Here is a 21,423-nt window from a genome sequence, read left to right as displayed (position 1 = left end):
GTGCACACCTGTAGTCCCAGCTACTTGGAAGGCTGAGGCGGGAGGATGGCTTGAGCCCAGGAGTTGGAGGTTACAGTGAGCTATGATGGTGCCACTGCACTTCAGCCTGGACAACCCTGTCTCTAAAGCTAAAATGAAATTTATGTAATCGAATGAATTACTCCTTCTCAGAGAATACTATCACATCATGCGACAATGTCACGCAACACTTGGCTGCACAATTTGGGCAGATTGTAACTACTAATGTTCCAGTTTGGGATGGCACCTTTGCAATCTTCATGTACACATTGCAGTGAGAACTCAGTGCCCTTGAGATGTCTTTTTTATATTTTCACGTTCGTGGGAGTTTGTCAGCCACGGGCCTGGAGACAAGTTAACCAGCATTGCGTTTCTAATCGGTTGCCGTGAGCCGTGATGGTTTAGCTCCCTGGTGCATGAGGCTGTTGCCTGGCCGACCACCCCCATGATCTGACTGTACTTGCCTCAGTGGCATTGAGGGATCTAGTTAGGCCTCCCTAATCCCCTCTCAATGTTTTCTCAGTTTGCTTGTTGATGCCTGAAATTTTTCATAGGCAGATAAAAACTTTTCCTTGCACAATCAGAAGCTTAAAATGTGTGCATCCTGGCAGAAGTAATATCTGGAGGCAAATTGGAAACTGAACGGTAGATGACCGACATTGAGCCTAACAGTGGATTTGTGTGGAGCCAGGAAAGAGAACGTACACCCTGGGAGTAGAGTCTGGCTGGGGGAGGAGGGTTTTGACAGCTGATGATGGGCTTATCCTCGTGACAGTTTTGCTAAGAGCCAGGCCCAGCAATGGATCGTCAGGCTGTAAGCAGGAAACGGACAATAAGAGTGATCTCCCCCTCAGAAGTTTCAGGACTCCTACAAGGACATTTCCACCAGCCTCCCATAAATGAACATGAATGAAATGAATCTGAGGTCACCTCTGAGAGGCAAAGAATACAGGTAGCAGTGGCCCAGGTGGCCTTAGCCTGGATTCTCCAGAGAGGCATTCATCTCTCAAATGTCCAGCCCCTGGCATGGAAGAATAAAGCTCCACAGGGTCATGTGGGGACATTTGGATAATCTTTTTCTGAGAAAAAGATGAGTTTGTGGACTGAGACAAGACCTTTGTTTTCATCTGATATGCTGGGGAGCCTGCATTCTACCTGAGTGTTTTCTTCCTTAGAACCCATTTCTGGCTTAAAAATTCTACCCTAGTCCTTAAGCTAGTAAGAATGTGCAGTGGTGTCATCTCGGCTCACCACAACCTCTGCCTCCTGGGTTCAAGCTATTCTCCTGCCTCAGCCTCCCAAGTAGCTGGGATTATAGGTATGCGCCACCACACCCGACTAATTTTGTATTTTTAGTAGAGACAGAGTTTCTCCATGTTGGTCAGGCTAGTCTCGAACTCCCGACCTCAGGTGATTCGCCCACCTCAGCCTCCTAAAGTGCTGGGATTACATGCCCGGAAATTTCTCCTTTTTATAAGAACAACAGTCATATTGGACTGGGGCTCACCCTCTTGACCTCACCTTAGCTTGATCATCTGCAGTGACCCTATTAACTAAATAAGGTTCCATTTACAGGTACTAGAGGTTAGGACTTCAACATTTTTTGTGGGGGGAGACATAAATCAACCCATAACAGTCTTTATAAATTTTGCTTTGGAAAATTAAAGAGTTTGGCGCTGTTCTGAGTCATGAATGCATTAGAATCGCCTAGGGAAACACTCCAAAATACACATCATGTGTCCAGCACAAAGGTGGTGATTCATGAAGTTTGAGGCAGCTGTAGCATGAGTATTTTGGAACCACTTCTAAGAGGGTTCTGATGGGTACCCGGGTGTGCTGGACCAGCCTCTGAAGCCCTTTCCATTTGTGGAACCCTGCAGCTTGCTGGTAGCACTGCAGCTGGGCATGAGCTTCTCACGAGCCTGATAACTGATGGTGAGGCTTTCAGGGCTTGGATGCACATTCAGAAGTCTTGGCTGGGGCCACCAAACACTGCAAAAGGCTGGAGGCCAGAACACAGTATTCTTACTTTTTAACCAGACATTAGTTTATCCCACGCGTTTTGAGCCACTAGAACTACAAAGTTGGAAGACGTTGTCCCTGTACTCAGACAGGTGTTACAGATAATGAGCAATCTATATAATTATGTAATAAAATACAATATATAAAAAAATTGCTTTACTCGGTGCCATCTGTAGATCTAGGAAAAGGAGCCTCTGTCCTGGGTCCCACGTCTGCCCGCCTAATTGCATCCCTCCTCACCGGGCAGGGCCTGTGGGCTATGCTGTTCCTTAGGCCGTGCTCTAAGTACTTGGGATCCTGGATATCCTTCCCCAAGTGACTTTGAGCTGACTCTAAGGCCTGCGTGGGCTTCTTGCCCTGGTATGTTTCCAAGGGCCACCCATGATGCTGGTGTGTTCACCTCCAGCCCAGAGCGGGCAAGTGGCAGTTGTTTATGGAAAAGTACGTGGGTATGCACAGAGCTTCATGTGCAGACTGAAGGTGGGGGGGCTGTTCCTCTGTGCATACATAAGGATTTAGGTGAGAAGGGAAGAGGGGCAGACTGGGGCCCAGGGCCAGCTCCCCACCACCATGTTCTAATGCCTTTCTGGTTGTGAATGAAATTGTTTTTTTTAGGGTAGGAGGTTAGAACCTATTTTATGTAGCAGTTTGTTCGTTGGACTTATTACATTGAATTATTTAGGAATGTGGTAGGTGGGCCTCTATTTGTCCTTTTTTTTTTTTTTGAGACAAAGTCTCACTGTCACTCAGGCTGGCATGCAGTGGCATGATCATGGCTCACTGCAGCCTTAGCCTCCCATGTTCAATCAATCCTCCCACCTCAGCCTCCTGAGGAGCTGGGACTACAGGCTCGTGCCACCCAAGCCTGGCTAGTTTTTTGTATTTTGTGTAGAGATGGGGTTTCACCATGTTGCCCAGGCTGGTCTCGAACTCCTGAGCTCAAGTGATCTGCCTGCCTCGGCCTCCCAAAGTACTAGGATTACAGGTGTGAGCTACCATGCCAGCCCATTTACACTTTTGAGCCCCTGACATGTTGGGTGGCAGGACTGGCTTTAATGAAGGCCTGTTAGAGAGCAGCAGAGATGTGTGTTAGCAGATGGGGGAGGGGACTTTGTTACTTTATGTTCCCTTTCAGGTCAGGCTTAGACAGGGAATCAAATCTATATTTGGCGTACTGGCCGGCTGTGCCAGACTAAGTGCCAAGTGCTGTTCCTGTGAGGCTGAAATATTTAAAATATTTATCTCTGCCAGTGAACAACTGGCCTGGGTTATGTGTGTGTGTGTCTGGGCGGATAAAGTTGGGGAAGATCACTTTATTTCTCATTCTTAGAATTAATGATGGCAAAGAGCTAGCTCATAAAAAGGACTGGAAATGAGGGGAAGCATTTACTGTTAAGGCTGCCCTTTTCCATGAAGAGCTCTGCATTTTGTGTCCTGCTGATAGGTTTTGGCGTGCCAAGAAAAACCCATTGTGATCTCAGCCGGGTGCAGGGTGTAGCAGCGAGCCCCATGCCTGTTGGAGGATAGAAGAGTAATTTGAGACCAAGGAATTCTGATTGTTTCAAGCCTGCCAAGCCAAATGTTAGAGAGCCATTAGCCGCATACAGGGTTGCCATAGGTAGATCCCTTCAGTTCTCTTTCAGAATGTCGCTGTAACGTGCTCCACTGAAGTATGACCCAGAGTCATCAGGAAGGAAGTGGAGAAAGGGACGCGCGGCTGTGCGTAGGTTCGTGCACTTCCAGCATCTCATTTCTCCTCACTGATTGCTGTGTGAGGCCTGTGCAGTCATGTTTATGACATCATTCACCCAGGATGCCTTCTGGACACAGAACCCTGTGTTGAGAAGCAAGAGAAATGAAAAGGCTTAAGGGGCGGAGCCGTCCCATGGTGTTTTCTGACTTAATGCTGATTGCAAAGTGAAAGTTGCCTCAAGTGAAAACAATGAGAGGAGTATCTAGGTAAACATGGCAGAAAATGACCCTTGCTGGCGTCATTCATGAAGCCAGGGTTAATGTAGGTCTAAGTTACTTCAGAAGCGTAAGATTCACACCTGTGCTTCTCTGGCCAGTTCCCCTTGGGGAAGCACTCACTTCTAATGTGGTTTGTGTCTATCAGAGTCCGGCCAGAGAAACAAACAGTGCTGACTGTTTAAAACATGGAATTGAACGCGGGGCATCCTCACACAACCGAGGATATTGAGGCACCCCAGAGATCAGCAACAGCAACAAGCCACCCCTACCTTAGGGTGAGGGTCGGAGGGAGAAGACAGTGCTCTGGAGCCCAGGAAGGGACTGGGCTCGCTTATGGAAAGCTGGAACAAGGAATACGCAGGCCTCTCTGCTCAGAGGATCCAGGCCTGGAGGCGACACAGCTGCTCTGGAGAAGCTGCCTAAGGCAGAGGGGTTCTGGGAGAACTACCCTGACTTCCCCCCACTCTGCCTGCCACTGTCCTCCAGTTTCCCATCCAGTGTCCTCCACTGACCAATCCCAGTCAGAAATGAACTTGAGACGTGGAACCTGTAACAGGTAGCCTTCCTGGGATAAGAGCAGGCTGAGGATGGTGGGTGGGTAGACAGGCTGGCATCTGCCCTGGGTCAGAGAAGTAATTCGGACTCTTCTAGCTCTTGATGAGTGCCTGGCTCTATCTAGCACGTGGCTTCTGTCAAGCCCGCCCTTGTGGCTGTGTTGTTCTGGATTGCCGATAGCAGGGTTAGTCCTACATGCCCTGATCTTGAAGTTACAGAAGAATTGGAGCCCCCGCGCCCACCCCTCTGCCCCCCAGCTGCTTGCAAGTCAAAGGAACAAGTGTTGATATGCGGGAACATATGGTTGCCATGTACTTTCCACCAGCTTTTTGAAAGATCCTCATAATTAAAGCAGCCATGGAGGGTAAAAGGCAAAGGGATTAATGGTGTGGTGCTCACTGCAGGGCGAATTTGGAGTGGGGCTCTAGGTGAAAGGTAAGAAGTGAAGGGATTGTTCCAGGACGAGGGCCATGGTTGGCAAGGAAGAGTGGAGTAGGTGCTCCCAGGAGGGGAATGGTTTATATAGAGCTGGGAGGTGGGGCAAAGGTAACATGTACGAGTGTAGGGATGCGGATGGAAGGCGGCAGTGGGGTTGGAGAGGCTGGGAAAGGAGGAGAGAGCTTCCGATTCCGAGGCTTGTCTCGATGGTGGAATTTCCAGTGCCTTCTGCTGGTGCTTGAGCAAGGAAAGTGAGGAGCCCATTTCAGCTTTTGCACCTGAATCCAGTGCCTTACCTGGTTTCCTTTGCGACTGTGGTGTCTTTGGAATACCTGTCTTTGACCCCTAAGAGAATCCAGGGACCTTTGTGTTGTTCTTACTCACTCCAAACTCCAGAAATTCTGCACATTTCACATAAGAGCAAAGCACTCATATCTTCCCCCCGCCTTTTTTTTTTTTTTTTTTTTTTTGCCAACAGGTGGATCTTGAACGCACCTTCACGTTTCGAAATTCAAAGCAGACCTACTCAGGGATTCCCATTATTGTGGCCAACATGGACACCGTGGGCACGTTTGAGATGGCAGCCGTGATGTCACAGGTGAGGCGGTAGGCTTTTGTTTTTTTCCTTTGCTGCTCACAATATGGACAGGTTATCAGGAGCCCACCCTGGCTTTATACACAGGGAAGAGTAGAAATGTGAGATGTTTTGGGTCATTCTCTGTCTTTCCTTTCAATCAGAAAGTGGACAGCGTCTGGACTTTGTGTTCAGTGAGATGGTCTAGATCTGCATCCATTGCTTCGTGAAAATTACTGTGATGGTTTTGGAAATTAGAGATACAAAAAGAAGCTAGACAACATGAAGAGTGCCATATTGCAGAAAAGTGACAACCCCTTTAAAATTAAGGCAGAGCTGTTTTGTATGCAGTCTGTGCTGCAGCATTTACTGTATAATTATGTCGAATACATGTATCGAGTGCTTATGTGCAAAACACTGCAGATAATGTATTTCTTTTTTTTTTAGATGGAGTCTTGCTCTGTCGCCCAGGCTGGAGTGCGATGACACAATCTTGGCTCACGGCAACATCCGCCTCCCTGGTTCAAACGATTCTCCTGCCTCAGCCTCCCAAGTAGCTAGGATTACAGTCACATGCCACCACACCTGGCTAATTTTTGTATTTTTAGTAGAGATGGGGTTTCACCATGTTGGCCAAGCTGGCCTTGAACTCCTGACCTCAGGTGATCTGCCTGCCCCAAGTGCTGGGATTACAGGTGTGAGTTACTGTGCCTGGCCTGTATCTCTTAATTCTTGACACAGCTCAACAAGATAGGTTCCTTTTACAGATGAGGAAACTGAGGCAGAGAGGGGAGGGGTAGGTCACTTGCCCTAGGCCCTCAGCCAGATATATACAGAGAGAGAATCAGGATTCCAACCCAGACTGACTCTAGAATCTAAGGAATTTACCCCTCAACTTAAATGGACAGATCATAATACAAGTTCAAGGTCTCTTTTAGCCAACTACAACAGCCTAATTTTTCTTAAAGAGGGTAGTTAATATCCTGGCTTTGGATGGGTGTAGTGGCTCACACCTGTAATCCCAGGATTTGGGGAGGTAGAGGCAGGCGGATTGCTTGAGCTCAGGAATTCAAGACCAGACTGGGCAACATGACAAAGCCTCATTTCTATAAAAAAAAAAAAAATATATGAAAATTGGCTCAGTGTAGTGGCATGAGCCTGTAGTCCCAGCTACTCGGGAGGCTGAGGTGGGAAGATCACTTGAGCTGGGAGGCAGAGGTTGCAGTGAGCCAAGATGGCGCCACTGCACTCCAGTCTGGCTGACAGAGCAAGACCCTGTCTCAAAAAAAAAAAAGAAAAGAAAAGAAAAAACAAAACTCATTGTGTAGATCAATCTGAGAAGTACTATTGTTAAAATAAAATTTAAAAACAAATTAAAAATAGTGTCCTGGCTTTGGGAAAAATAAAGGAAAACCCATTTGTGGGCAGGACCTTTATGGGTGAGGGGCAGAGCATCTTCTGCATCCTAGATGTGGAATGTCTGCTGCACTCAGGGGTTCTGTCTTTCCTGTGGAGAATGCCTGCCAAGTGAAAAGGTAAATCCAATTAGTTGAGAGAGCTTCTCGCTGCGAGCAGCAAGTCTAACCACAGGAGGCGCTGAGATTCATTATTAGCCAGCGATTCGAAAGAAAAGATTCTCAAATAAATGATGAGCTCCCAAAATGGAGTAGGGGTGGTCTGTCGGATTCCATGATCACTTGCATGTCTGTCAGACCTCAGCCCCTACTGAGCGTTGGGCCAGAGGCTAATAAATTAATTGCTAAGGAACCAGTATTTTTTTTCTCCTCACCCTTTCCCTGCTTTGCTCTGTCATCAGCCATTGCTACTGATGGATTATGTGTTAGTGTAAAAGTGAGGGGAACCAGGGAGCAATCAAGTCTGATTAATTCACATAATAGATTATAGTCCAGGAAAAACCTAGAACTTGCTGTGCTCTTCCCATTTTCCTAGGAAGTCTCCCTGCTAACAGAATAGCGTAGACTGGTGTAGCTAACCATGGATGGCTACTGTGAATTTCCTGTTTCTAGGATCCATAGAACTAGTGCAAGTTACTAAAGTCATAGAAGTTTAGGATGAGAAGTTGTAGATGGGGACATAGGTAGCCCCAAAGAAGTTAGGTGGGAGGCTTCTGTTAAAGGGCAAGGTGTACAATCTCCATAGTCAGATCCGAATTTGACTCTGGCCTTCGCCTCTTCCTAGCCATGCATGCAGTTGTTAAATTTTGTAATTTTTTTTTTTTTTTTGAGACCGAGTTTTGCTGTTGTTGCCTAGGCAACAAGGCAGTGGTGCCATCTTGGCTCACTGCAACCTCTGCCTCCCAGGTTCAAGTGATTCTGCTGCCTCAGCCTCCCGAGTAGCTGGGATTACAGGCACTCCACCATGCCCCGCCAATTTTTTGTATTTAGTAGAGATGGGGTTTCACCATGTTAGTCTGGTTTTGAACTCCTGACCTCAGGTGATCCACTCACCTCACCCTTCAAAAATGCTGGGATTACAAGTGTACGCCATCGCGCTCAGCAAATTTTGTAGGTTTTATTTGTTTTTTGTTTTTTTAAATAGACATGGGGGTCTTGCCATGTTACCAGGCTGGTCTCGAACTCCTGGGCTTAAGTGATCCTCCTGCCTCGGCCTCCTAAAGTGCTGGGATTACAGGTGTAGGCCACCATGCCTGGGCAATTTAAATCTCTTAAGCTCCATTTATGCTCATGAAGCTAATAATGCTGTTCAAAGTTGTTCCAAAAATTAAATGAAATGATATGTGGAAAAGACTGACACAAAGCAGGTCAGCAGGTCATAAATGCTGGGGCAATAGTCATAGATTTAGGGTTATACTTTATATAATTCCCACCATCAAGATTACCAACTGCCCGATGGATTTACCTTTCAGCAAGAAGTGTTCAGGTTGTGAACACAAGAGAAAGCTTTCAGGGATAAGGTGGGGTTCTTCAGGGCTCGCTAAGCAGAAGTTTGCGTTAGGATGGTCCTTCTCCTGGACGGGGTACCTGCTGCCTGGTTTTCTCTTTGGACCATCTGTGCTGCTTTTGGCCTAATACAGGTGTGGGTGGGAGCCTGGGTCAGCTGGGCAGGGCTCTGAGAATTCTCTTTTATCCCTCTCCTGCCTCCTGGCAGAGCCTCCCTAGTCCTGAATGCAGTATTGTCTAACCAGACTAGAATGGGAAACAGGGTTTTATGATTTCAGTGGTTGTACCTTTGTCTGGTTTTGGCTGCTAGGAGCATATTCAAAGCAAATTAAGCATGGATGGCAGGAACACTGATGCCTTTGTCTTGTTGGATCACCACCTCCAGATGGAGGAGCGGGGGGGGGCTCTCACTTGGCTTCCCATCCTAATGGTGCTGTTTTGTTTCCTAGCACTCCATGTTTACGGCAATTCACAAGCATTACTCCCTGGATGACTGGAAGCTCTTTGCCACAAATCACCCAGAATGCCTGCAGGTACGACTACAGCCTGGTTATCAATTACCAGTGTAGCAGGGGGAGCAAAATCTTCAGAGCTGTCAAGAGGATTTCAGTCAGTAGCAGAGAGACATTGAGAGTTCGGTGTTTCTCTAGCCCTGTGCCGTTGCCAGGGATTTGCTGAGAAAACTTGTTTCCATATCGTGTTATTAAAATACTAGGATTTATCTGTAAGAAAAGTCTGATATCTAGCCGGGCGAGGTGGCGGGCGCCTGTAGTCCCAGCTACTCCGGAGGCTGAGGCAGGAGAATGGCGGGAACCCGGGAGGCGGAGTTTGCAGTGAGCTGAGATCCGGCCACTGCACTCCAGCCACGGCGATAGAGCGAGACTCCGTCTCAAAAAAAAAAAAAAAAAAAAAATGTCTGTTTTCCCTTGAAAGATGAAGTGTTATATCCCAAGAGCTTGGGGAAGACCTGTGTTTCCCACAAGCTAATTCAAGGTAGAGCCTGTCTTTTGGCTGTAGAAAAAACTTGAGTAAAACAACGTATTTTAGAGTTGAGTAAACATTATTCCCACCAGGATGGCTGTCATCAAAAAGACAGATAATAGCCAGGCACCATGGATCATGCCTGTAATCCCAGCACTTTGGGAGGCTGAGGTGGGAGGATTGCTTGAACCCAGGAGTTCAAGGCCAGCCTGGTTGACATAGTGAGACCCCCATCTCTATTTAAGAAAAGACAATAATTGTTGTTGAGGATGTGGAGAAACTGGAACCCTTGTTCATTGCTGGGAGTGGAAAATGGTGCATGCAGCTGCTTTGGAAAACAGTTGTCAGTTCCTGGAACATTAACCATAAGAGTTACCACATGACCCAGCAATTCCATTTCTAGGAATTGGACTCAACAGAAATGCACACATTTCCGCAGAAAAACTTGCACATGAATGTTCATAGCAGCGTTATTCATAATAGCCCAAAGTAGACTCAACCCAAATGTCTATCAGAGGGTGAAAGGACTTAAGGTATATCCATACAATGGAACATTGTTCAGCCGTAAGAATGAGTCAAAGTCTGATACAGGCTACAGCATGGACGAACCTTGAGGACATTTCCCTAAGTGAAAAGGCCAGAAGCAGCCGGGCGCGATGGCTCACGCTTGTAATCCCAGAACTTTGAGAGGCCAAGTTGCGTGGATCACCTGAGGTTGGGAGTTTGAGATCAGCCAGCCCAGCATGGAGAAACCCTGTCTTTACTAAAAATACAAAATTAGCCGGGTGTGGTAGCGCATGCCTATAATCCCAGCTACTTGGGAGGCTGAAGCAGGAGCATTGCTTGAACCCGGGAGGTTCAAGCGGAAGTTGCGGTAAGCCAAGGTCATGCCATTGCACTCCAGCCCGGGCAACGAGAGAGAAACTCTGTCTCAAAAAAGAAAAAAAAAAGCCACACGCAAAGGCCATAGCATCTATGATCCTATTTCTAGGAAACGTCCAGAATAGGCAAATCTAAGTCATAAAATAGATTAGTGGCCTGAGCAGCTGAGGAAGCGTGGGGAGGGAGTGTGGTTAAGGGGTTTGGGACTTTCTTCGGGAGGATTATGAAAATGTTCTAAAATTGATCACGATGGTTACAGAACTCTAAATGTACTAAAAATCATTGAGTTGTGCTTGTTGAATGGGTATGGCATGTCATTATATTTCAAAAAGCTGTTAAAAACCCAAGCATTTTAAAAACAACAAAAAGCCCTTCTGCAACACGCCTGCATCTCCTCCTGCCACATTCAGGGGGTTCTGAGCCAAAGCCACAGGCAGGTCTCCCTGGGTTAGAGGTACTCCCTGCTGGTCAGATCATTTATGATTGGAAAATGACTTCAGATCGTACCGTTTTCAAGGTCTCACTGGCTTTCTGTTGTTGTTGTTACTGTGCGTTAATTATGTATGGATTTTGATTAGTGAAAACGTGGTTTTGGAGACAAAATAATTCTGACTCAATAGTAAGTCCTTCATTTTTGCCATATTGTGTTCAAGTGAATTATGCTTGTTTTCACTTTCTTCTGTTTTTCTCTGTAAGTTTGGGAATAATGATTTTGTTTTTTTCTTTTTCTCAGACCTCCTTCCAACTTCTTATTTTTTTTTTTTTTTTCTTTATTTGAGGCAGAGTTTTGCTCTTGTCACCCAGACTGGAGTGCAATGGTGTGATCTTGGCTCACTGCAACCTCCACCTCCCGGGTTCAAGTGATTTTCTTGCCTCAGCCTCCTGAGTAGTTGAGATTACAGGCATGTGCCACTTAGCTCGGCTGATTTTTTGTATTTTTAGTAGAGATGAGGTTTCACCATGTTGGCCTCAAGTGATCCACCCACCTTGGCCTCCCAAAGTGCTGGGATTATAGGCGCGAGCCACCACGCCCGGCCTCCCTCCACCTTCTTTAAGGGAGCTTTTGGCAATGTATTGTTAACTGGAACTGTGGCCTTCGTTACCAAGTGTGATACATCGACTTACTACACAGCCCGCCACCAAATAAAAGGCAAATTCAAAAGGGATAATGTTAAAAACTTAGTAGCAGTGAGAGAAGGCAACCAATCTCAAGTTCCACGTAGTGTACTTTAACAGAAATGAAGTAAGATTTAAAAAAAGCAGAGCTCTAGTGGGAGGGAGAGTGGGCTTGTGTGGATTGCGCTGGCACAGGGCAGAGCTGTGAACCACGAGGCCCAGGCGTGAATGCACAGAGAAGGCTGGAGTGAATATGTGTCATGTTAACCATCAGCTCACACTCAGTCTCTGCGCTGCAGCTACATTGTTATGATTTGGGGGAATAACATAAAGGATATTAAGAGAGATCACTCACATGTGGCCCAGGATTTGGAGATAAGAGTTAAAATAGAAACAATCCATGTCTTAGTTTCACTAAGGCATAAATTAGTGAAAACAAGTTCTTTCCGAAGGGGCAGATGTGCAGAGAAGGGAGAGGTGTGAGGTTCCAGGGCACTGGTGGAAGTTAAGGGACAAGGGTGTTATAGGGGAGGATATGGTGGCTTCAGATTTAAAAATGTACAAGTGCAGTTGTGAAAGATCACGTCAGCCTTGTTTGTTTTCACACCTTGGGAAATTTTATCCCTTTAATAGGAAAACAGATTTGCAGTTCTGTGTACAGGTTGAGATTTGCGTGCTGTATTCGGCTGTTCTTGCATTGCTTTAGAGAAATACCTGAAACTGGGTAATTTATAAAGAAAAAAGGTCTAATTGGCTAATGGTTCTGCAGGCTGTACAGGAAGCATAGCATCACCCATCTTTTATTGGGGAGGCCTCGGGAAGCTTCCAATCATGGTGGAAGGCGAAGTGGGAGAGAGAGAGAGAAAGAGGATGGGAGGTCACACACTTTTAATGACCAGATCTCCGGTGAACTCAGACCTAGAGATCACCAAGGGGATGGCCCAAGCCATTCATAAGGGATCCACCCCCATGACCCAGACACCCCCCACCAGGCCCCACCTCCCGCATTGGGGATCAGATTTCAACATGGAATTTGGGTGAGGACAATATCCAAACTACGTCACATGCTGCACTATTATTTTATTGGGAGTGAAACTCAAAATAGAAAGGAGTTTATCAGAGGCATTTCAGACATCTTCCCTTCTCTTGCTTCCCAAGCAAGGCGCTTAGGGTGAAGGCCACAGCTTCCATGTGGGGAAGCCCGAGTTGATTGCTATTTCTCCTTCCTGGAAACTTTCTAGTTCTTGCACACTGTCCTCCCTTGAATTTCCCTGATATGACACAGTCATGCCAGTAGTTTGTTTTTTATTTTGGCAGAGAGGGATGGAATCTCGCTCTGTTGCCCAGACTGGAGTGCAGTGGTACGATCTCGGCCCACGGCAACCTCTGCCCCCCGGGTTCAAGCTATTCTCCTGCCTCAGCCTCCCCAGGAGCTGGGATTACAGGCACCTGCCACCATGCCTGGCTCAGTTTTGTATTTTTAGTAGAGACAGAGTTTCACCATGATGACCAGGCTGGTCTCGAACTCCTGACCTCAGGTGATCCACCTGCCTCAGCCTCTCAAAGTGCTGGGATTCCAGGCATGAGCCACCCCACTTGGCTAATTTTTGTATTCTTAGTAGAGACGGGGTTTCACCATCTTGGCCAGGCTGGTCTCAACCTCCTGACCTCTGGTGATCTGCTCACCTTAGCCTCCCAAAGTGCTAGGATTACAGCATGAGCCACCGTGCCTGGCCAAAGTTTAGATAATTTAACGAAGGAATCCCTTTTACCTCTGCTGTTGCATGTGTCTCGAGCAGGTGCATTGTGCATTTGATTAGGGTAGACCTAAAAGGGTTGTTGTACTGTCCCAGAATAGGTGCGTAGATGGGGCAGGGTCTGATGTCTGAATGCTACTGTTCATGCCTGTCTTCTTGGTTTATTTTGGTGCAGCACGTAGCCGTGAGTTCCGGCAGTGGGCAGAACGATCTGGAAAAGATGACCAGTGTCTTGAAAGCTGTGCCACAGGTTAAGTTTATTTGCCTGGATGTGGCCAATGGGTATTCAGAACATTTTGTGGAATTCGTGAAACTCGTCCGTGCCAAATTTCCTGAACACACCATTATGGTAAGTACAGTGTAAGAATGTTACGGTAGAACACTCTTAAGATGGGGAAGCCATTAGGGAGTTGTTCAATGTGTCGGGGAGCTGTATTCTCTTCAGAGCTTTTGGTGCTTCTTTGGTCAAAGATTAATTGACAATCATTTGGGAAAGGATAGGTAGCCGCCGTGGAAGATCTGAAAACTAGCTTTCCTCTATAAATAATAAAATCCCCATCAACTTCGTAGGATGTTGGCTCCAGTTTTTCGTAAGTATCATCACATGTTTCTTACTATCTGATACTTTTTTTTTTTTTGAGAAGGAGTCTCTCTCTGTTACCCAGGCTGGAGTGCAGTGGGGCGCTGTCAGCTCACTGCAACCTATACCTCCCGGGTTTAAGCGATTCTTGTGCCTCAGCTTCCCGAGTAGCTGGGATTATAGGCGCCCACCACCATGCCTGGCTGATTTTTTGTATTTTTAGTAGAGACTGGGTTGCACCATGTTGGCCAGGCTGGTCTTGAACTCCTGACCTCAGGTGCTCCGCCCACCTTGATCTCCCAAAGTGCTGAGATTACAGGTGTGAGCCACTGCACCTGGCCCCATATGATACCTTTAAAAGGGTCTATAGTACTTCTTAACAGAGAGTGTCTTTTAATATTGAAAACATGTGACTGGGTTTGAGTGTCACATATGTAGGACCTCCATGTCCCACCCCTACTGCCAACGGAAAACTCTGCTATAGGAGTTGGGAGTCCATGATATGAACATTTCATGACAGTCTATTATCATGACAGTCTATTATCAGTGGCAAATCGGTCAGCGGTGTATTTTATCTAGGAGTTTTGTTTCTTGACTTTTCCTGTATTTTCCTAATTACTTGCACCTTAGCTAGCTAGAATGTAGATTTGTGACTTTTGGGGAAGATGGATTGGCAGAAAAAGGGATTTAGAAGCTCTAAAATACAACTTGGGCTTTTGCAAAAACCTATATTGTAATTAGGCAAGTTTTTGCTAATTCTAATTATGATGGCACATACTGATTGACCACTAGATAATTTACCTAACCCTTCGTTTTTTGAATTTTGAACTTCATTTCTTCTCGTATATGTCATCATTGTAAGAAAGTTGGAAGGAAGGAATTGTTACCGAGTAAAGTCTTCTGTTAAAGGACTTCCAAGGATTGTTAAGTATTTTTATGCTTTTCAAACACGTAGGAAGAAAGGATCAAGAATTGTTCCACTGGGTGCAATGGCTCACACCTGTAATCCCGGCACTTTCGGAGGCCAAGGTGGGTGGATCACCTGAGGTCAGGAATTTGAGACCAGCGTGGCCAACATGGCGAAACCCTGTCTCTACTAAAGATACAAAAATTAGCCAGGCATGGTGGTGGGCGCCTTTACTCCCAGCTACTCGGGAGGCTGAGGCAGGAGAATCTCTTGAACCCAGGAGGTAGAGGTTGCAGTGAGCCAAGATCACGCCACTGCACTCCAGCCTGGGCAACAGAGGGAGACTCTGTCCCAAAAAAAGAAAAGAATTGGCCAGGTGCGGTGGCTCACACCTGTAATCCCAGCACTTTGGGAGGCTGAGGTGGGTGGATCACGAGGTCAAGAGTTCAAGACCAGCCTGGGCAAGATGGTGAAATCCTGTCTCTACTAAAAAAAAAAAAAAAAAAAAGGACAAAAATTAGCCAGGCATGGTGGCAGGCAACTGTAATCCCAGCTACTTGGGAGGCTGAGGCAGAGAATTGCTTCTTGAACCCAGGAGGCAGAGGTGGCAGTGAGCCGAGATCTCGCCACTGCACTCCAGCTGGGTGACAGTGAGACTGTCTCAAAAAAAAAAAAAAAAAAAAAGAATTGTTCCAAGGTCAACCAGCTGTACCAGTGTTAGAAGTGGGTTGGGAAATAGAAAAACTCACTGTGTTCTCTGTAATAGAACAGCCAACTTCATTGTTTTTGATGATGTTTGTTGAACACTATTAAATAGTAGGAAATGTATATGTGTTTATTGGCCTCAGCCCTTGGTTCTTGAGACAGAACTCTTAAAACCCTTGTAGATAACGGTGCCCAGAGAATCTTTTGTTCTAATATTTGCTCTTTGATCCTGGTTGCTGACACAGCTTCTAGAACCTTTGTAATTTCCGGAGTGATGAGAGCACCTGGCACAGAGTTTCTGAATCCCTTAGGATTTCCTGGATGGTAGGAGTAGCTTTTGTTCTAATATTTGATCTTTGACCCTGGTTCCTGACACATGGTTCCTAAATCCTTTGGGATTTCCTGGGTGATAGCAGTGCAGCTGCTCTTGTCCTAACAAGACAACTCTTAATGGGCTCCTGTGTGGGGGTTGGTACCGGATAGACCAAGCCATGATGAGAAGCTTGGAGCTTCCAGCCCCGTCCTCCATTTTCCAGAGAGAGGAGAGGGCTGGAAGTAGAGTTAATAATCCATTATGCCTCCTTGATGAGGCCTTCATAGAAACCCCCAAAGTATGGGGTTTTGAAAGCTTCCTGGCTAGTAACACGTCTACATGCCTGGAGGGTGGCAGACTCCAGCTCTGTGGGGACAGAAGCTTCTGCACTCCGGACTCTTCTAGACCTCACCCTATGTCTCGCTTCATCAGGCTGTTCATCTGTATCCTTCATCATAGCCTTTATTAATATGATAAACTGGTAAATGTTCCATAAGTGGTAATCCTTTGTATCTTTTGATCTTCTTTTTCTTGATAGTATATTTGAGATTCACCACGTTGCTTTATGTCAGCTGTGTGTTCCTTGGTTCCTGGAGCTAATCTTTAATATCATTTCCCAGATACCTCACTTGCTCTTTTTCCTTCTCTTTACTTTCCAGCTGGTTGTATCACTGTTAAACTCACTCCTTAATGCTCTTTGTCTGTTTGGCCTGCTATCATAAAATACCATAAACCGACTGGTGTATAAACAACAGAATGTAATTGCTCACAATTCTGTGATTTTGGACAGAAATCAAAATCAAGGTGTTGGCTGATTTAGTGTCTGGTTTCACCGTTCCTCATAGGTGGTGCCTTCTTGCTGCATCTTCATATGGTGGAAGAGGCATACAGGCTCCTTGGAACCTCTCTTGTGAGGGCACTAATCCCATTCTTGAAGGCTGCACCCTTATGACCTAATCACCTCCCAAAGGCCCCACCTCCTAATGCCATTGGATTGAAGATTCAGTTTCAGCATAGGAATTTGTGGGGGACACAAACATTCAGCCCATAGCACCCCAGAAGTCACTGTGGGCACATGAGCTGAGTCACACTGGGGAAGTTGCATTCTTTCTGAATCTCACTTTCCTCACCTGTGAAAAGGAGGGTGAGGATCCTCATGGCTGGAGAATGACTCTGGGGCTCAGATGGGATGTAGTTTTATAACAGCGCCGCCTTCACTAGCAGTTGCTTGTCTCTGGTGAGTGTCATCAAGGGCACCTGCTCTGAGAACTGAGTCAGAGATGGAGAAGAAAGATGGAGGGTAATGTGGGGTTTGTTTTAAGAAGAGAGAGAAAATGTGTGTCACTCTTTAAAATGACAAGTGATAGTGGAAATGCATTAGTGTTCCCAAGCTGTCCATTGCGTTCTCCAGACTGGAACTGCTGTGGGGTGTAGTTCACAACTGGGCCTGCTGAGAGCTGCAAGCTGCCTGTTGGACAGTCTAGAGAGTGTGCCTGTCGCCTCTGGAAGGACAAAGACCAGGAAGGAGGGAAGCGCAGGAAGGAGGGGGCTGGGTAAGACGAGGGAAAGGGTGTTGGTACCAGTGTAGAACTTAGGAGTTGCTATGGGGGAGTTAACTGGGAGGGAAGAGATTGGTTCAGAGTTCCCACAGCTGTCTGGGAAGCCACCAACATCGAGAACCTCTCCAGCACCTGCTGGCTGGCTGGCCCAGGGATATGTTTTCACTGCTCTTACTGGTTTCCCCAGCAATGAACAGGAGACTTTGGCAAGGTAGGTGTTTATTCTTAAGCTGCTCTGTGCCTGCAGTTACCCTTGAAATCTGTGATTCATTTGGAAACCTCCAGTACTTTTACGTCCTTGGTTTTTGGTGTTTTTGAAACATAATTTCTCTTATGGCTTTTAGAGGCATAGTGAAGACACATTCATATTTATTCAGTGTTTGGAACTGAATGATGTAATATGAGGACTGAGTGTTATGGAATGGAGTGTTATTATGATCATTACAATACAGTGAACAGAAAGGATGCTTGCAGACGTTCCAGGCAGAAGCTGACAGTTCCCAGCCTCTGCACCAGGAGTGAGGGCTTGTCACTCCCTGTGCCCAGTTTCTCCTATTTTTTTTTTTTTTTTTTCTTGCCTTTCACCTAAGATGAGCCTTGCCACGTAGAGGTAGGAGGAGCAGGGATTTCTAGAGAACAACTTTGGCAGAAAAGGTCATATTGAAGGGCTGGCTGATTGAAGAGTATACCAGGTCCTGTGGCCGGTTTGCCTGGTGGCTTTCAGGGAGGAAAGAGAATAATGTGTTTTGGGGTACATTCTCAGTACTGTGGAAAAAGGCACTACCACAGACTAGGCACTTCTTTAAAAAAAAAAAAAAATGTTTGTAGAAACAGAATCTTGCAGTGTTGCCCAAGCTGATCTCAAACTCCCAGCTTCAAGCAATCCTCCTACCTCTGCCTCCTAAAGTGCTGAAATTACAGGCGTGAATCACCATACCTGGCCAGAACTTCTTTTATAATAACAAACCTTTGAGTAGAGATAATAGCGCCTACTTTTTTTGACATGAAACTTAGTCCTAGAGAGCTCAGGGAGCCTTCTGAGGGTTACACCACCAGTGAGAGCTGGATCTGGCATTCAGGGCCAGGTGGCTTGCCTGGGCCTGCGATTTTTTTGCTATTGTCCCCTACATGCCACCAACTCAGTCTTGCTGGTGAGAGGTGAAGCCAGCTGGACTTTCTGGGTCAAGTGGAGACTTGGAGAACTTTTCTGTCTAGCTAGAGGATTGTAATTGCACCAATCAGTGCTCTGTGTCTAGCTAAAGGTTTGTAAATGCACCAATCAGCACTCAGTGTCTAGCTAAAGGATTGTAAATGCACCAATCACCTCTCTGTAAAAATGCACCAATCAGCGCTCTGGGTCTAGCTAAAGGTTTGTAAATGCACCAATCACCTCTCTGGAAAAATGCACCAATCAGCGCTCTGTGTCTAGCTAAAGGTTTGTAAATGCACCAGTCAGCACTCTGTAAAATGGACCAATCAGCAGGATATGGTGGGGCCAAATAAGGGAATAAAAGCTGGCCACCTGAGCCAGCAGCGGCAACCCACTCAGGTCCTCTTCCCCACCGTGGAGGGTTTATTTTTTCGCTCTTTGCAATAAATCTTGCTGCCGCTCACTCTTTCGGTCTGCACTATCTTTATGTCTGCACTGTCTTTATAAGCTGTAATGCTCACCGTGAAGGTCTGCAGCTTGACTTCTGAAGTCAGCAAGACCACGAACCCACCAGGAGGAATGAACAACTCCGGGTGTGCTACCTTTAAGAGCTATAACACTCACTGTGTAGGTCTGCAGCTTCACTCCTGAAGTCAGGGAGACCACAAACCCACCTGGAGGAACGAACAACTCCAAACGTGCCACCTTTAAGAGCTGTAACACTCACTGTAAAGAATGAACAACTCTGGATGCACCACCTTTAAGAGCTGTAACACTCACTGAGAAGGTCTGTGGCTTCACTCCTGAAGTCAGTGAGACCACAAACCCACCAGAAGGAAGAAACTCCAGACACATCCGAACATCTGAAGGAACAAACTCCAGACACACCATCTTCAAGAACTAAACACTAACTGCCAGGGTCTGCGGCTTCATTCTTGAAATTGGCAAGACCAAGAACCCACCGGAAGGAACCAATTCTGGACATATTGGGACTTGGAGGTCCCTGTGTTGGCTCTGGGAAATGTTTTTGTGCTGGCGGCTCTTTCTGACCTGGTCTGGAGGAAATAGGTCCTTGAGATCTAATCTGTTAAGATTAGATAGAGGCCAAGCTCTACTCCCCTGGGGCAATGCCGTGTCAGCCGCTTCGGGCAGATCTCCTGGAGCCATGGGCTAGATTTCCACGGCTGGACCCTGATGTTTCCATGCGTGACTGGTGGCTCATTGGCCTGCCCACGTTCTTTCTCAAGGTTCTGAGCCACACGGAGACGTTTACACTCTACACCTCTTCACAGAGAGACGGACACATCCTTTGAATGTTCTTGAAGGCTTGGGGCAGGTCTGGGGCTTCATCAGTCTGAGTGTGCCTCCCCTGAGGTACAAGGGGCGTGTATGGCTGAGAGCACCTCTCAGGCTGTGTTCCCTGGATTTTCTGTATTCACCCACTTTGTGGAACCATAGCTGAAAGCTAAGAACGTGATGTTATCTCTGAAGAGTCACATAATAAACTCAGTTTAAGGTGGCTATTGCCTTGATAGCAACTATGTTTCCACGGGCAGGTAGTGGGACATTTTCCATGTGCTTGGGAGCAGTCACTGGGGTTGATACTCCTTTTTGTTGTTGTTGTCGTTGTTATTGTTGATACAGAGTCTCACTCTGTTGCCCAGGCTGGAGTGTGGTGGCGCGACCTCGGCTCATTGCAACCTCTGCCTCCCAGGTTCAAGTGATTCTCCTGAGTAGCGCACCTGGTCAATTTTTGTATTTTTGGTAGAGATGAGGTTTCACCATGTTGGCCAGGCTGGTCTCGATCTCCTGACCTCAGGTGATCCACCTGCCTCGGCCTCTCAAAGTGTTGGGATTACAGGCGTGAGCCACTGTGCCTGGCCATATTTCTCTTTTTATGTTAGGGGTTGGCACATCACAGCTTGTGGGCCAAATCTAGCCACCTGCTGCTACGTGTTTGCCAACCTGGCCTGTTACCATCCCATGGAAAGGATTTTTCTTGCCAGAGAACCCTAGAAAAACCAGTAAAAAGTGGGTGAAGGAGTTACTGTTTAATGGGTACAGAATTTCAGTTTGGGATGTTTAAAAAGTTCCAGAGATGGATAATGGTGTTGGTTGTACAACAGTGTGAATGTACTTAATGCCACTGAACTGCACAGCTAAAAACTTATTTATTAACAAATAAATTTTGTATTAAATAATTTAAAATAAAATGAATTTTTAGGTGTACAACTCAGTGGCACTAAGTACCTTCACGTAAAAATTTTTAAAAAATTAAAAAACAAAAATTTTATTTTTATTTTCTACATGTAAAATTTGCACCTAGTAAATTTTATGTTATGTGTATTTGACCACAATTACAAAAAAACTAAAAAGAATGGGTAAAGGAGCAATAAACAGAAAGCACTCTTAAGTGGAGGGACTAACATTGTAAAGCACCACCAAGAGCTGGGCCTTGTGCGCAGAATTTGAGAGACTAAAGCGGGTACATCCACCCCCATTTTATAGCAGGATAAATGGAGACTCTTGAGTTGAAGTGATTTGCTCGGAAGTACCGAGTAATGAGGGAGGTCCAACATTCGACCCCAGATCTTTCTGAACTTACTTTGCCATAGATGTTGAGGCCTAAAGGAAAGCTGGAAAAATTGGGGCAAAGCAGTTTTTGTTTTTATTTTTGCCCAGAGAACTTTTGTCATTCTATTCAGGCTGCAGTAACAAGATACGATAAACTGAATAGCTTATATTATAAAAATCAGAAGTTGGCCTGGTATGGTGGCCCATACCTGTAATCCTACCACTTTGGGAGGCTGAGGCAGGCAGATTGCTTGAGCCCAGGAGTTTGAGACCAGCCTCGCCAACGTGGAGAATCCCTATCTCTACTAAAAATACAAAACACTAGCTGGGCGTGGTGTCACATGCCTGTAGTCCCAGCTACTTGGGAGGCTGAGGTGGGAGGATCACCTGAGCCTGGGAA

At 46.3% G+C, this 21,423-nt stretch overlaps 1 protein-coding gene across 1 annotated transcript in view; it reads left to right on the top strand.

The window, feature by feature from the left end:
* GMPR (guanosine monophosphate reductase) overlaps positions 1–21,423 on the top strand; it is a 48,479-nt gene that overhangs the window by 1,978 nt on the left and 25,078 nt on the right. The window contains exons 2-4 of the mRNA XM_023209813.2: positions 5,483–5,602; positions 8,949–9,032; positions 13,411–13,584. Of these exons, the coding sequence (XP_023065581.1) occupies positions 5,483–5,602; positions 8,949–9,032; positions 13,411–13,584 (378 nt within the window). The remainder of the gene's footprint in view (positions 1–5,482; positions 5,603–8,948; positions 9,033–13,410; positions 13,585–21,423) is intronic.

Source organism: Piliocolobus tephrosceles, chromosome 5 (genome assembly GCF_002776525.5).
Source record: "Piliocolobus tephrosceles isolate RC106 chromosome 5, ASM277652v3, whole genome shotgun sequence".
NCBI classification, from domain to species: domain Eukaryota; kingdom Metazoa; phylum Chordata; class Mammalia; order Primates; family Cercopithecidae; genus Piliocolobus; species Piliocolobus tephrosceles.
The sequence above is the reverse complement of the archived record's forward strand: the minus strand, read 5'-3'. Positions and strand labels throughout refer to the sequence as shown.